Here is a 13809-nt window from a genome sequence, read left to right on the forward strand (position 1 = left end):
GGCCGACAAGCTGCAGTTAAAGAGTGGCTATCTCTGTGGTTGACCCTTGCTTGCTGATCCTTCAGAAGAGTCAATCAATCATGTGGCCGGGCCGCATAAATAATCACTGGATTCTTCATGCTGCCCTTTAAATTCATCATTATCGGCCGCACATCCCCTGTTTATACAGAGTGATGTGCTGGCGATAACAATTATTAGCTGCACAAAAGATGCAAAACATTTTTGGCTGATCTTGGCCCTTTTATACAAGTTCCTAGGAATGCTCATTTACCCAATAATCGGCCCATGTAAAAAAAGGGCCTTAAGACTTGACAACCTTATACTTATACTAGAAAACAACCTTATACTCTCCTTTCCTATTCCCCACCACAGCCTTTCTCGTATAGCCCGATCATGCTGCACAAGTAATTGCCTGCTCAGCCAAGCAGTGGCCGCAGCAATGTCCTGCCTCAGCAAGGGATTGGCTGAACGGGTAATTCCTCGTGACAGCACCGAGCCTAGGAAGTGCTGTGAGAACGGCAGTGGTGGGGGAGTTGGGAAGGTAAGTATAGGATTTTATTTTATATTTTGCATCAGCCTGAAGTATAATTATTTAGAAAGAATTCTGCAATATCCATTTCAACTGCTTTGGTAAAATGAAAGCTGCACTGTGATAGGTTACTCTGAAAAGCAGCTTTGTGAAAACTGTCTAAAACTAAGGCTGTTAAACCTAAAGAGGATCTGTTGCCAACCCCCAAAAATGAGATTGCATTATCATTAAATATCTAAGGAAGTCCTGATCATACACCTTTTTTACACACCCCTGTATGTACAACATTCACACCCCCAGACTGTATAATTTGCCCATCGCCTGATATTCAGTCCCATTATTAAAATAAGTCCCGTCCTTCTGACTGATTCCTAAATTGTCAGACAAACTATAAACCCTTTTATCCCAGGAACGGGAGGACGTATCAAGAAACTGTAAAAAGATGTGTGATCAGTGCATCCAAACTAAATTTTTGACAGTAAAATCTCTATTTATTTGGGTTGGGAAGGTTTACATTTAAAGTAGTTTGTCATGCAACGTATAATTCTTCACCTGGAAAAAAAAATGCTTCTTTGTCTAGATATTGCTGTTACCTACTTGTTCTGGCGCCCCCTTGGCGTCACAGTGGACCTGGTCTACTGGACCTTCCAAGAGGGAATAAAAAGAACAGCAGGGGGCAGTACACTGGTCCCTCAACATACCATATTAATTGGTTCCAGGAGGACCACTGTATATTGAAACCATTGTATGTTGAGTACATATGTCTATGGAAAACTGGTAATCAAATGAAGAACCTCGGACCTGGACTGAAACAGAGGTAAGCCCTCCAGCTACCTCCGCAGTGAATCGCCCCCCAGCATCCCACCCCCACCCGGATAGCCATTTTAGCGACGACTCCAAACACACATGCTGCCTTCAACATACGATTGGCTCTGAGAGGCCATCGTATGTTGAAACTGTCATATGACAGGGCCATCGTGTGTCAGGGGACCACTGTATAACATGTCTGTAAATCATTCCTGTTGAAACACTGTTGTGTTTTACCTGATGTGAAAGAGAAAATGCCAAACCAATGAAGCTAAATGGCTAAAGCTACTTATAAAGCAGAGATGCGTAAGTGGCAGGAAACTCCAAACAAATTGTCATGTTTATGTTCTATGTCATAGCCATTTCTCTGCATACTAAAAAAAAACATGTACTGTGCAGTCACAGTAGACATATTAGGAAAGTTGTATACCAAAAATGGAAGTGTATATTATGTCTGGATTACTCTTCTAAGGGCCCTCGACAGAGTCAGCTATGATGTTCATTTTTAATTTTAATTTTTTTTTTAGATATAACTGAGTACCCGGCATTGCCCGGTTTTTCCTTCCTAATCCTTGTTGTAGAGGAAAATCAACAGAGGAAGCTTTTGACTTCATATTCCGTCCTCCTATATTGTTGTCCTATCCCGACCTCCTATCCTAACCTCCTATCTTGTCCTCCTATCCCGACCTCCTATCCCGACCCGTAATATGTGTACCAGGTATTGAAATATCTCCAGCCGTACGGAAGTTATGTGGGAACCTACATTTCCCATTGATTTGCATGGGACTTTAAACAAAAACCCCGACCCTCACAAATGGAGGTAGTTAAGGGTTAAATTAACTATCCTATATTTTAAGTGGACATATAAGTAACATGTGACCAAGTATTATCAAAATATCTCCAGCCGTTAGGAAGTTATGCAGTAACATATATTTCCCATAGACTTGTATGGGACTTTAAACAAAAACCCCGACCCTGGCAAATGGGGGTGAGTAAGGGTTAAATCACCTATCCTATGTTTGTTGTTGACATATAAGTAACATGTGTGCCAAGTTTCATGTTAATATCTTTAGCCGTTTGGACGTGATGCTGGAACATACACACATACATACACACACACATACATACATACATACACACACACACACATTGGGGGAGATTTATCAAAACCTGTGCAGAGGAAGAGTGGTGGAGAGCTCCACTGCTGAAATTCCGAAGAGTGCTGCGGCTTCAGCATCATGGTGGCAGCTGCGAGGATGGTTTTTAGAGACTGGGAGACTCCAACGTCATCTTTTTATACTATTTGGAATAATACGAAGGGGTTGTCTATTTAACATGTGAAGTATAGATTAAAATGGGCAGAGCCCATGGGCAGGTAGGTAGCTGTAGTATGTACAGTGTTATAAGGTTTAATGCAGCTGCAATTTCCTCAATCTATACGTATAAATCATGACTTATACTTATGAATTATTAGGACTCAGATCAGCTAAATAAAGTGTAATAGACAGCGCTTACAGAGTGGGTGAACTATGGAACAGACAGCTCAGTAGAAGCATACAAATGTGGGTAGATGGTTAGAAGGGGAATAATCTTGTATTCAGGATTGAATGCACTCAGGAGCCATGTTCCTAAAATGTATTGATGCTTTGCTTTTTGGTTTATTGATTTCTATAAGGGTTCTCTTTGCTTGGCTATAAACATGTTTATTTGGTTGTTGTCATTGGTTCCTCAAGTATAATACTAGTACTATATCTGTTATAATGCATTTTACAAGTAACAGGCATCAGTGTACAGTATATGTATACAGATAGATTTCACATAAAGCGGATAAGTACTACCTAATGCAGTGTTTCCCAACCAGGGTGCCTCCAGCTGTTGCAAAACTACAACTCCCAGCATGCCCGGACAGCCTTCGGCTGTCCGGGCATGCTGGGAGTTGTAGTTTTGCAACAGCTGGAGGCACCCTGGTTGGGAAACACTGACCTAATGGCTGAAAAAAACATCCAGTGTTCCTAATGTGGGCAACATATGACAGATTCCACATGTCTCTTGCATCTGTTCTTTAAAGTTCTTGTTTCTTGCTCTTCTGCAGGCTGACACTTTCTGCTCTCCTTAAAAGCAACTAAGATGGCCACATCTAACCTGGAAAATCAGTTAGTGAGTGCCCAAAAGAACCTGTTGTTTCTCCAACAGGAACATGCCAATACACTCAAAGGGTTACACGCTGAAATCCGTCGGCTACAGCAACATTGCACAGGTAAGAATGGATAACATGATGTCTGACATGTCTGATCACCCAGTATTAGGACGCACCATGCCCAGCAAATACATAAAGTCTGAGGTCAACGTGGAAATGAAATCCCTTGTTCAGAGCCACAACTCTCCTTCATTCTTGTGATCAGTGGGGGTCCCAATGGTCAGACCCCCACCAATCAGCTTGCTAGCCTAGAGAAAATTGGTATATTGGCACCAAACCCCTGTGAATCCTGCTTACACCTTTAGCTCCGAACCTGTAGGCTTGGCCACAGCTGAAGAATTAATGGAAGAGCATCCTGTCCAACAAGTGAAAAAAAAATAAAATCATGGCTTAAAACACTATATAACAGACATGCTTAAAGGGGTTGTGCGCTGCCCTGCAGTTCAGAGCTCCGCTCACAGCGTCCGGAAGTTCATTACTCCGAACGCTGTGTGCGGGCTTCCATGTTCGCGGCCGCCGGGCATGACGTCACGCCCGGCCCCTTCGTAACGTCTCGCCCGCCCCCTCGACAGCGGCCCCTTCCCATAGACTTTTGTTGAGGGGGCGGGCGAGACGTCACGAGGGGGCAGGCGAGACGTCACGAAGGGGCCGGGCGTGCCGCGAACACGGAAGCCCGCACACAGCGTTCAGAGTAATGAACTTCCGGACGCTGTGAGCGGAGCTCACAACTGAAGGGCAGCGCACAACCCCTTTAAATGCTAGTAGGTGAAGTGACATCACATATGTGGGGAGATTTATCAAAACCTGGCCAGAGGAAAAGTTGCCCATAGCAACCAATCAGATCGCCTTTCATTTTTAACAAGGCCTCTGCAAAAAAAAAGAAGCAATGTGATTGGTTGCTATGGGCAACTCAGCAGCTTTTCCTCTGGACAGGTTTTGATAAATCTCCCCCATTGTCCTTCAACAAAAATGCACACACATGAATGTAATTAAAAAAAAAACACCAAAACCTATAAAAAAAAAATGAACATGCCTTTTTTGGTGTTTTTAATTACATTAATGTGTGTGCATTTTGAACGAAAAGCGATGCTGCGGCTCCTTTGCATGTTTTTCCTATATACCTATACTCCCGAACACCCAGTGTACAAGGATCTACAACGCAGCACTTTTTACCAGGTGTCTGGGAGCTCCACTGTGCAGAAAATAAGCCAAATGGACCAAGGGCTATCAGTCCTCTTGATCACCAGGGGCCCCACCCTTGCTAGAATAGTATATCCCATTGATATGCCATAGCATTATAAGATATCAGTGAATGTTAAAAATCATTGCATACCTAAAATTTCTATCCATCTTCTGTTTTCAATTTCCACAGATCTGACCTATGAATTGACGCTTAAAACTTCAGAACAGACAGGTAAAAATCTGCAAAGTTCATTATATAATGTTTCATTTTTTGGTGTTAATTAAATGTTAATTATATTTCCTTTATTACTATGGTTCAATATTCCCTTGTGTTTAACATGGGGGGATTATACAAGGCAGCCTATCTTATCTAATCCACTATGTTCCTTCCAAGTTAATATCATATACCAGTAAATCTATGAGAGGTTGTGTACATTGAATGCCTATGGGGATTGTCCCAGTGTATATTCCACATCTCTCACACTGTGGTCTTTGTAGTTATTGGCCATGATTTACTATTGGAAACCCAACCTGTTTTGTCGGTCGCGCGCCAGTATATGAAAAAAAAAAAACAACCAACTCTCCATTTTACTTAGAAAACTTGAAAAAGGGGCATGACTGCCAGGGAAAGGGGTCATGGCTGCCGAAAATGGGGCCATGTCCCCAACATTTTAGAAATATATCCCAACATATTTACTAAGGTTTCCACAGAAAATGTGGTGGATTTGAGCTGAAGAAAAGCATTTCCTGTAGTTGGTTTTAGTCTGTTGAACTCTCAGACAACAATAAGGGCTCATTCACATCACATTTTGGGCGGACCCGTGCTGCACCCCATTCATTTGAATGACCCAGATGGCATCAGCTTGTGACTCTAGTTGGCTCCTTTTTGGACCGTATCCGGTTTTGTTTCCAGACCGAAACCACAGCAGACCAACATTTTCAGTCCAACAACAAAACCAGATACGGAGTCACTAGCTAAATGGGGTGGGGCACGGGTCCAGCCAAATGGGGATGTGAATGAGCCTTTTGTTGTCTCAGACGAAAACCAACTACTGGAAATGTTACAAAATGTGGAAACAAATCCCTGCCACTTTAGCAGTTATGCTTTGCTGGCCTCAGGTGGCCTTTAGTTTTGTACATCCATATGACGTCTACTGCCAGCCAATGACCTCAGTAGAAATAGTAGCATGTATGGCATGAAACCAGTAAGCCCAGTGATTGTGGAGGAGATTTATGAAAACCTGTGTAGAGCAGTTGCCCATAGCAACCAGATCACTTCTTTCATTTTCAAAGAGGCCTGTGAAAAATGAAAGAAGTGATCTGATTGGTTGCTATAGGCTGCACCCATTTTCCTCTACACAGGTATTGATAAATCTTCCCCAAGGAGCATTGGAACTGGAGAGTCAGGGAGTAGAGATGAGCGAACTTACAGTAAATTCGATTCGTCACGAACTTCTCGGCTCGGCAGTTGATGACTTATCCTGCATAAATTAGTTCAGCTTTCCGGTGCTCCGGTGGGCTGGAAAAAGTGGATACAGTCCTAGGATACTCTTTCCTAGGACTGTATCCACCTTTTCCAGCCCACCGAAGCACCTGAAAGCTGAACTAATTTATGCAGGATAAGTCATCAACTGCCGAGCCGAGAAGTTTGTGACTAATCGAATTTTCTGTAAGTTCGCTCATCTCTATCAGGGAGGCCTAAACAAGTGAGTTTTTTTTATTTATTATGTAACCTTTTACTGCAATCATTTTCATTTCTTAAAGGGGTTATCGTGGAAAAAACTTTTTTTTATATATCGACTGACGCCAGAAAGTTTCAACAGATTTGTAAATTACTTCTATTAAAAAAATAAATCTTAATGCTTTCAGTACTTATGAGCCACTGAAGTTGAGTTGTTCTTTTCTGTCTAAGTGCTCTCTGATGACACCTGTCTCAGGAACTGTCCAGAGTAGAAGCAAATCCCCATAGCAAAGCTATTTTGCTCTGTGCAGTTCCCGAGACAAGCAGAGAGCACTGTTGCCAGACAGAAAAGAACAACACAACTTCAGCAGCTGATAATTATTGGAAGGATTAAGATTTTTTTAATAGAAGTAATTTACAAATCTGTTTAACTTTCTGGAGCCAGTTGATATATAAAAAAAAGTTTTTTTCCTGGAAGAATACCCCTTTAGTGTCCTAGCAATAGGAAAAATAATACTTATACCACTTGTTTTAAGCTACAAAAACTATTGGGACACATTTCTAGGACCTCTACAGGTCAGGATTTACACAGGGTTGGTAATATATTGGAGATATGCCACCCTTTTGCATTTTGAGTGCTTCCAGGACAGTGTGGCAAGGTTTAGCAATGGCCTGAACAAATACTAGGAGAATATTTCCTTCTTCATTTCGAAAATATGGTCGATTAGAAGTACTATGGGCACACAGAATGGGTCCCTGGACTATGCTGCTTGTGGCAAATTCATTCACTGACATACCAGATGCAGAACTGGCTTCTCCAGAATGTATAAGCCAGTGTTTCCCAACCAGGGTGCCTCCAGCTGTTGCAAAACTACAACTCCCAGCATGCCCGGACAGCCAACGGCTGTCCGGGCATGCTGGGAGTTGTAGTTTTGCAACAGCTGGAGGCACCCTGGTTGGGTAACACTGGTATAAGCAGTTCTCTGAATCACTGAGCATGCCAGGATGTCACTGGGCATTGTAGTAATTCTAGTGCTTTTGTTTGTGTTCCGTAATCTGCAGTATTATTTTTCAGCAGCAATCTTTATATACTCTTAGGCTATGTTCACGTTTGCATCAGCGGCTCCATTCAGGACCTGCAGTGCCGATTTTCTTAAAGTAACTGGACAAAAAAAAACGCTGCATACAGTATATTTTGGTTCAGTTATAACCCAGTAAAATGACAGATCCCAGATAGACCCTCAATAAAGTCAATGGCGTCTCTTGGGATATATTGGTCTCCATCGTGCAGCAGACCATCCAGCTTCATATACTGGCCTTGAATAGAAATTGCCATGCCTCTGGAGTAGGGATCGACTGATTATCAGTTTGGCCGATATTCACGATTTTGGACGTTATCAGTATCGGCAGTTACCTTTCCGATAATCCGATAATGCCCTGCCCCCCGCAACGCACCCCCCCCCACCGCACCACCCCGGTCAGAGACCGCAACCGCCACTGCCCCATTGCCTCCCCCATCCCCGGATTTATAATTACCTGTTCCCGGGGTCCGCACTACTTCTGGCTCATGCGGCGTCCTGCGTTACGATGTGTGCTGCGCAATGACGAGTGATGTCCTCAATGCGCCGTCACCGTCAGTGCACACAGTGACAGCTCAGGACTCCGCCGGAGCCAGAAGTAGCATGGACCATGGGCCCCGGGAACAGGTAATTATAAAACCGGGGATGGGGGAGTTAATGGGGCAGCGGCGGTGGTTGGACTAAGGACGGGCTGGGGAGAGAAGCGAGCGGCAGTCTCTGGCCAAAGGATAGGCGGGGGGGGGGGGGGGGGGGCAGGGGGCAGTGGTTGGACTCAGGAGGACCCCAGGACAGACAGGTAGAGAGAGGCGGGTGGCGGCGGCGGTGCTGAAATAGCCGATAACTTATACAGGAATATCGGTATAAGTTATCGGCTATTGGCCTTAAAGTCCACAGATTATCTGTATCGGCCCTAAAAATCGATATCGGTCGATCCCTACTCTGAAGCAGATGTCAGCGCAGCCTTTACATGTATTATATTTATAAGGTTCTTACACAGAACTGGTAGATACTGGAAATACTTTTATTTTTTATCCCTTTGACAACCTCTTCAATGAGATGTATTATAGATCATTACTGTATTACCCATCAGCTCTAACAGAGCAATAAACCAAGAATTCCTGCTGTTTTCTGGAGACATTAAGCCCATGCTATCACTTTAAGTGTCACTAAGCAGCTGATCCACTTCTCTCAGCTGCCTCTGTGCCATACAAGCAGAGTGTTCCCTGTGGGGTTCAGAAGACAGATTTACAGTAGGTATAAATATTTCATGTCATCTTGTTACAGCCGGCATCGATGGGTCAGACTTAAATACGAAAAACTGGACCCTTGAACACGGAACGACCTCTCCTTATTGATTTAGTGGCCATTAGTGTCCTTGAGCACATGCACTCACCCATGTTCTGCTCTGCTGGCAGACTGAAATCTGAGCTTGGAAAGGGATACAAATACTGCAGCTTCATAAATGTTTTATTATTTCTTATGGTGCATGGACTAAACCATGTTGTACGGTGAAAGGGTTAGATCTATGCTTCATATCAGCAAACATGGTTGTATTTCATTTTATAGAGTTTTTAGTGGCCTTTTGGCTAAGTTTCCACTTTGTGGCCCAAAAAAAATGCCAGAAAAAATGCCACAGCATATTCCTGTGTTTGGCGTTTTTTGCCTTTGAGTGGGAATTGCATTTTTGGCCCCTTTTTGAGTTTTTTTCAAAATTTGTTGGGTACCAAAAAAATAACAAATGCAGTGGTGATGGCAAAAAATCTATTTAACAAAATTTATATTTTTTTTATAATGAAATTAAAATTTTTAAACAGGGATCAATTTATATGTGCAGGCAAAGCACTAAAAATGTAGCAGACAATTATAAAAATGTAGTGTGTGTGTGTGTGCTTTTCATTTTTTTTTCTTTAAGTAGTTGATGGGAGTCGTAGTTCCTGTACTAATAGACAGATCGCCCCAGGTGTCACTCCTGACACCCGCTGTGATCCTCCTGTATAATGTATAGATGCAGGCGGCCGCTCTTCTATGGTCCGCTGCACTGACGTGTATATATACACATATTCCTATTTCCCACAGAGTTGTGATTGGCTGGAACCATCTGGCCAATCACAACTCTCTGCGGGAAATATGAATATGTGTATATATACGTCAGTGCAGGGGACCATAGAAGAGCGGCCGCAGCATCTAAACATTATACAGGAGGATCACAGCGGGTGTCAGAAGTGACACCCCAGGCGATCTGTCTATTAGTACAGGAACTACTACTCCCATCATGGAACAATATGTTCCATGCTGGGAGTCGTAGTTCTAACAAAAAAATGTAAAAAATAAAGAAGAAAAAAGTGAAAAACACACACACACACACTCTACATTTTTATTATTGTCGGCTACATTTGTAGTGCCCTGCCCGCCCACATAAATTGATCCCTGTTTAAAAATTTATAAAAAATGTTGTTATAAAAAAGATAAATTTCATTGATTTACAGCTAACATCTAGCTGCAGTGGTTTTTACAATGAAAAAAAAATGCCATGGAGGCCGTTTTGGTGTTTCTTTGGGGAAAAAACACACAACGTAGCCTTTCAATTAACTCTTTCAAAATAATTAGCAAATTCATGAAAATATTTGTAATGTTGAAATATTTTGTATAAGGGATGTATGAAGGAAAATGTTTCTGTATTATAGGAGTTCTTCAACCTGTGGTAGGAAAAAATGACCTCCATTAAATGATGATGTACCCCTTTTTTTACCATCAGTTAAAATTGGACTTTTTCTTAAAAGGAACCTGTAACTTTTCCCACAAATGTATATATTAATCTGCCTTGCTCCACCTGCTCTATAACATAATACCTACAGACTTGGACAGGTTCCCTTTAAGGGTAGGGTCACACGTGCCGTATTTTGCTGCACATTTTCCTACCTATTCACTTCAATGGGTTGGAAAATGTGCAGTAAAATAGGGCACATGTGACCCTACCCTGCTTAGACAGCAGAGGAAGGCTACCGCCAGAACGTGTCCTGTTTGATGTGAAGCATATGCAATAAGACTGCTTATTCCTGAATATACTTGGTAAGTGCTGGGACTTTATTTACATCGTTTCTGGACCTGATCCACAACAAGCACCACCTCCAGTGGAAGTGCTGACCAACTTCTATACCTACCCTAAAGGGAACTTCTTAACAATTAGGTGCTAGTGCTGTCACTCAGAGCCGTGTCCTGAAGCTAAAGGACTTTTTAGTCATTCAATATAACTATATCATGGCTTTGTAAAGGTTCCGAGCAGTAATACAGAGCACATACCACTTTGTAGGCCAGTATTTCCCAACCATGATGCCTCCAGGTGTTGCAAAACTACAACTCCCAGCATGCCCGGACAGCCAAAGGCTGTCCAGGCATGCTGGGAGTTGTAGTTTTTCAACATCTGGAGCCACCCTGGTTGGGAAACACTGCTGTAGGCCTATACTGTATGTTTTTATTTTATATAGCTCCCAAAAACAATGAATTTTGACAGTTATATCACTTATTATAGAGATACTATACTTAAAGGGGTACTCCGCTGTTCAGCGTTTGGAACAAACTGTTCTGAACGCTGGAGCCGGAGCTCGTGACATCATAGCCCCGCCCCTTGTGATGTCACGCCCGCCCCTTCAATGCAAGTCTATGGGAGGGGGCGTAACGGCTGTCACACCCCTTCTCATAGAATTGCATTTAGGAGGCGGAGCGGCATGAGGGGGCGGAGCTATGACGTCACAGGCTACCGGCTCCAGCTTTTAGTTTGTTCCAAACGCTGAGCAGTGGAGTACCCCTTTTAAGGTGTTACTACCATGAACAGAAAAAACTTTGACATGTTATGCAGACATGTGAAACGTTTTGATCTGTCAAGGTCTCAGTGCTGAGACTCCCATAGACCGCTAGATATAGCTGAACGCATGCAGCAGCGCAGTTCAATCCCCAGCTTGGCACTCATAGCAGGAGACTGGTTCCATCATAGACTTTCACATGTCTACGTGATGTTTAATGGTTCCTATTGTCATGGAAAAAAAAATTTCATGACCGTAACACCTTAAAGGGAACCTGTCACAGTGAAAATGCTATCTAATCTATCAGCATCATTTTATAGAGCAGGAAGATCTGAGCAGATTGATATATAGCTCCAGTATCACTTATTGATTGATATCCCTGGACAGTGTCACTCAGGATCACCCACTGGACTACTAAGAATGGAAAGTTCAGAGATTTCAATGAATAAATGACAAGTAAAACTGAATGCGTTCCCACACACCTATATCTGCTCAGCTCCTGACATGATGCTGATAGATTAGATGGCATTTTCATGGTGACAGGTTCCCTTTAGGTATGCTAAGAAGGTACCATGTAATTGTCAAGAAAGTTTAAATATTTGTTTTCCCATCTCCCCACATACAGGCAGATTTGTAATTTATTTTTTATTTTATATATTTATTTTTTCATCTACAGGGGATAGTTTTACGAGAAGTGATGAGCTCAGGAGAAAATGTGAAGAACTGGAAGCTCAACTAAAAGACAAAGAAACAGAAAACAATGAGCTAATAAAGGAGCTGGAGCAGAAAAATGCTATGATAATGGTGCTGGAAAATACCATAAAGGAAAGAGAGAAGAAATATTTAGAAGAACTGAAAGTTAAAAGCCATAAGCTGAACATGTTGTCCAGCGAGCTGGAGCAGAGAGCTAGCACTATTGCATACCTTACATCACAGCTGCACGCAACAAAGAAAAAGTTGCTCAGTACAAGTGGCACTCCTGAAGCTGCTCCTCCAGGGAGCCCAGTAATGTCCGCCTACAAGCCATCTCCTCCAAAAGACAAGTTACCTGAGACGCCAAGAAGAAGGATGAAGAAGAGCTTATCCACACCCCTTAATGCTGACTTTGCAGAAGTCTATAGACTTGGGGCAGATGGTCGTAAGATAATGTTGCGTGAACCTGTGGATGCAATGCCTGATCCCACCCCATTTTTATTGGCAAGACAGACGGTGGACACACAGATCATCAAAGAACGCCCGCTTGTTATTCCTCCCATACGCTCTGACTCTAGTAGTCCAGCTAAAGAGAAGAAGCAGAAGGCACATGTTGGGGTCGCTCACAGGATCCCACATGCACCCTCTGTCCAGAGTCAGCTCGTCCCACAACCAGAAGTTGAGACGCTAGCAGTGGACCAGGTCAATGCAAGCAAAGTTGTTAGGAAGCACTCAGGAACGGACAGAACTATTTAGACTTATTTCTCCCAATCCACTAGTGAAACACTACTGATGATGACGCTTTTTATGCACTATGGTACATATCCAGTAAATACAAAGAGTAGATTTGATTTCCTTTTTATTATTACAATTACTTGATCTCCCTGCATGCCAAATATAACAGAAACTTTATTGATACCTGATACACAGCCCTGAACTCCATGGATACCTGATATCAGCCTGTGGAAAGCTTGCTCCAGACCCTCCAACAGTAACCAACTATGCTGACAAAAGCACAGCACTACTAACACCGCAATACCAGTGTGGTCACACATACTGCTCTATACTGTACACTGTATAACACACTGTATAACAATGCCTTTACTCTACTGGCTGAACGTGATATCACACAGATCAATGTATATGTCTGATCAATTTAATAAGACACCTTACTTAAAGCCAGTGGTGGTGTTTAGAGATTTCATTTACCCACAATGCCACATGCTTTTATCCAATTATTTATCCTCTATGATTTTCTGTTTTTAGCGTGATATGATTTCCAAAAAATGTTTACAGGTAGATCTCATTTCATGGTATCTGTATACAGTTCTCTTTACTGAAGGCATAGAGAATAGAACACCCTGGATCATTATGCGTTGTAGTAATCCCTTATGTGTAAAGCTACATATCGGAAAGTATAAAATGTTGAACTTAAGCTGACCAAACACTGATCCCCAGCTAATGTGTATGGCAGCCTACTAACTCCCCCAACAGCCTGATTCTTTTGTCTAAGGTCCGGTCCACACTACATTTGTAGTGTTCGGGTGCCGGATCCGGTTGGGAGGAGCGAAAACCAGCCACTCCCGTACCCCAGCCGGAACCCCATTCATTTCAATGATCCGGCCGGAGTCAAACGCTAACTGTGGTTGGCTTATTATTGCCCTGTATACGGTTCTCTAACCGGCGTTGGACTCCGGCCGGCTCATTGAAATGATTGGGGTTCTGGCCAGATCCAGCTGGGGTACGGCCGGTTTTCACTCCTCCCTACCGGATTTGGCCCCCCGTACACTAAAAACGTAGTGTGAACCCAGAGGGAGATAAGCTGCAGCTAGAGGATTCCG

The 13809-nt window shown here is 42.9% G+C and overlaps 1 protein-coding gene across 2 annotated transcripts in view; it reads left to right on the top strand.

Annotated features, from left to right (window-relative positions):
• CCDC92 (coiled-coil domain containing 92) overlaps positions 1–13045 on the top strand; it is a 32493-nt gene extending 19448 nt beyond the window's left edge. For both annotated transcript variants that reach the window (XM_056534219.1, XM_056534229.1), the window contains exons 2-4: positions 3429–3593; positions 4906–4947; positions 11952–13045. In XM_056534219.1, coding sequence (XP_056390194.1) covers positions 3464–3593; positions 4906–4947; positions 11952–12724 — 945 coding nt within the window. In that variant the 5' untranslated portion in view covers positions 3429–3463 and the 3' untranslated portion in view covers positions 12725–13045. The remainder of the gene's footprint in view (positions 1–3428; positions 3594–4905; positions 4948–11951) is intronic.
• The last annotated feature ends 764 nt before the right edge of the window (positions 13046–13809 follow it).

The sequence above is a fragment of the Hyla sarda genome, chromosome 1 (genome assembly GCF_029499605.1).
Source record: "Hyla sarda isolate aHylSar1 chromosome 1, aHylSar1.hap1, whole genome shotgun sequence".
NCBI classification, from domain to species: Eukaryota; Metazoa; Chordata; class Amphibia; order Anura; family Hylidae; genus Hyla; species Hyla sarda.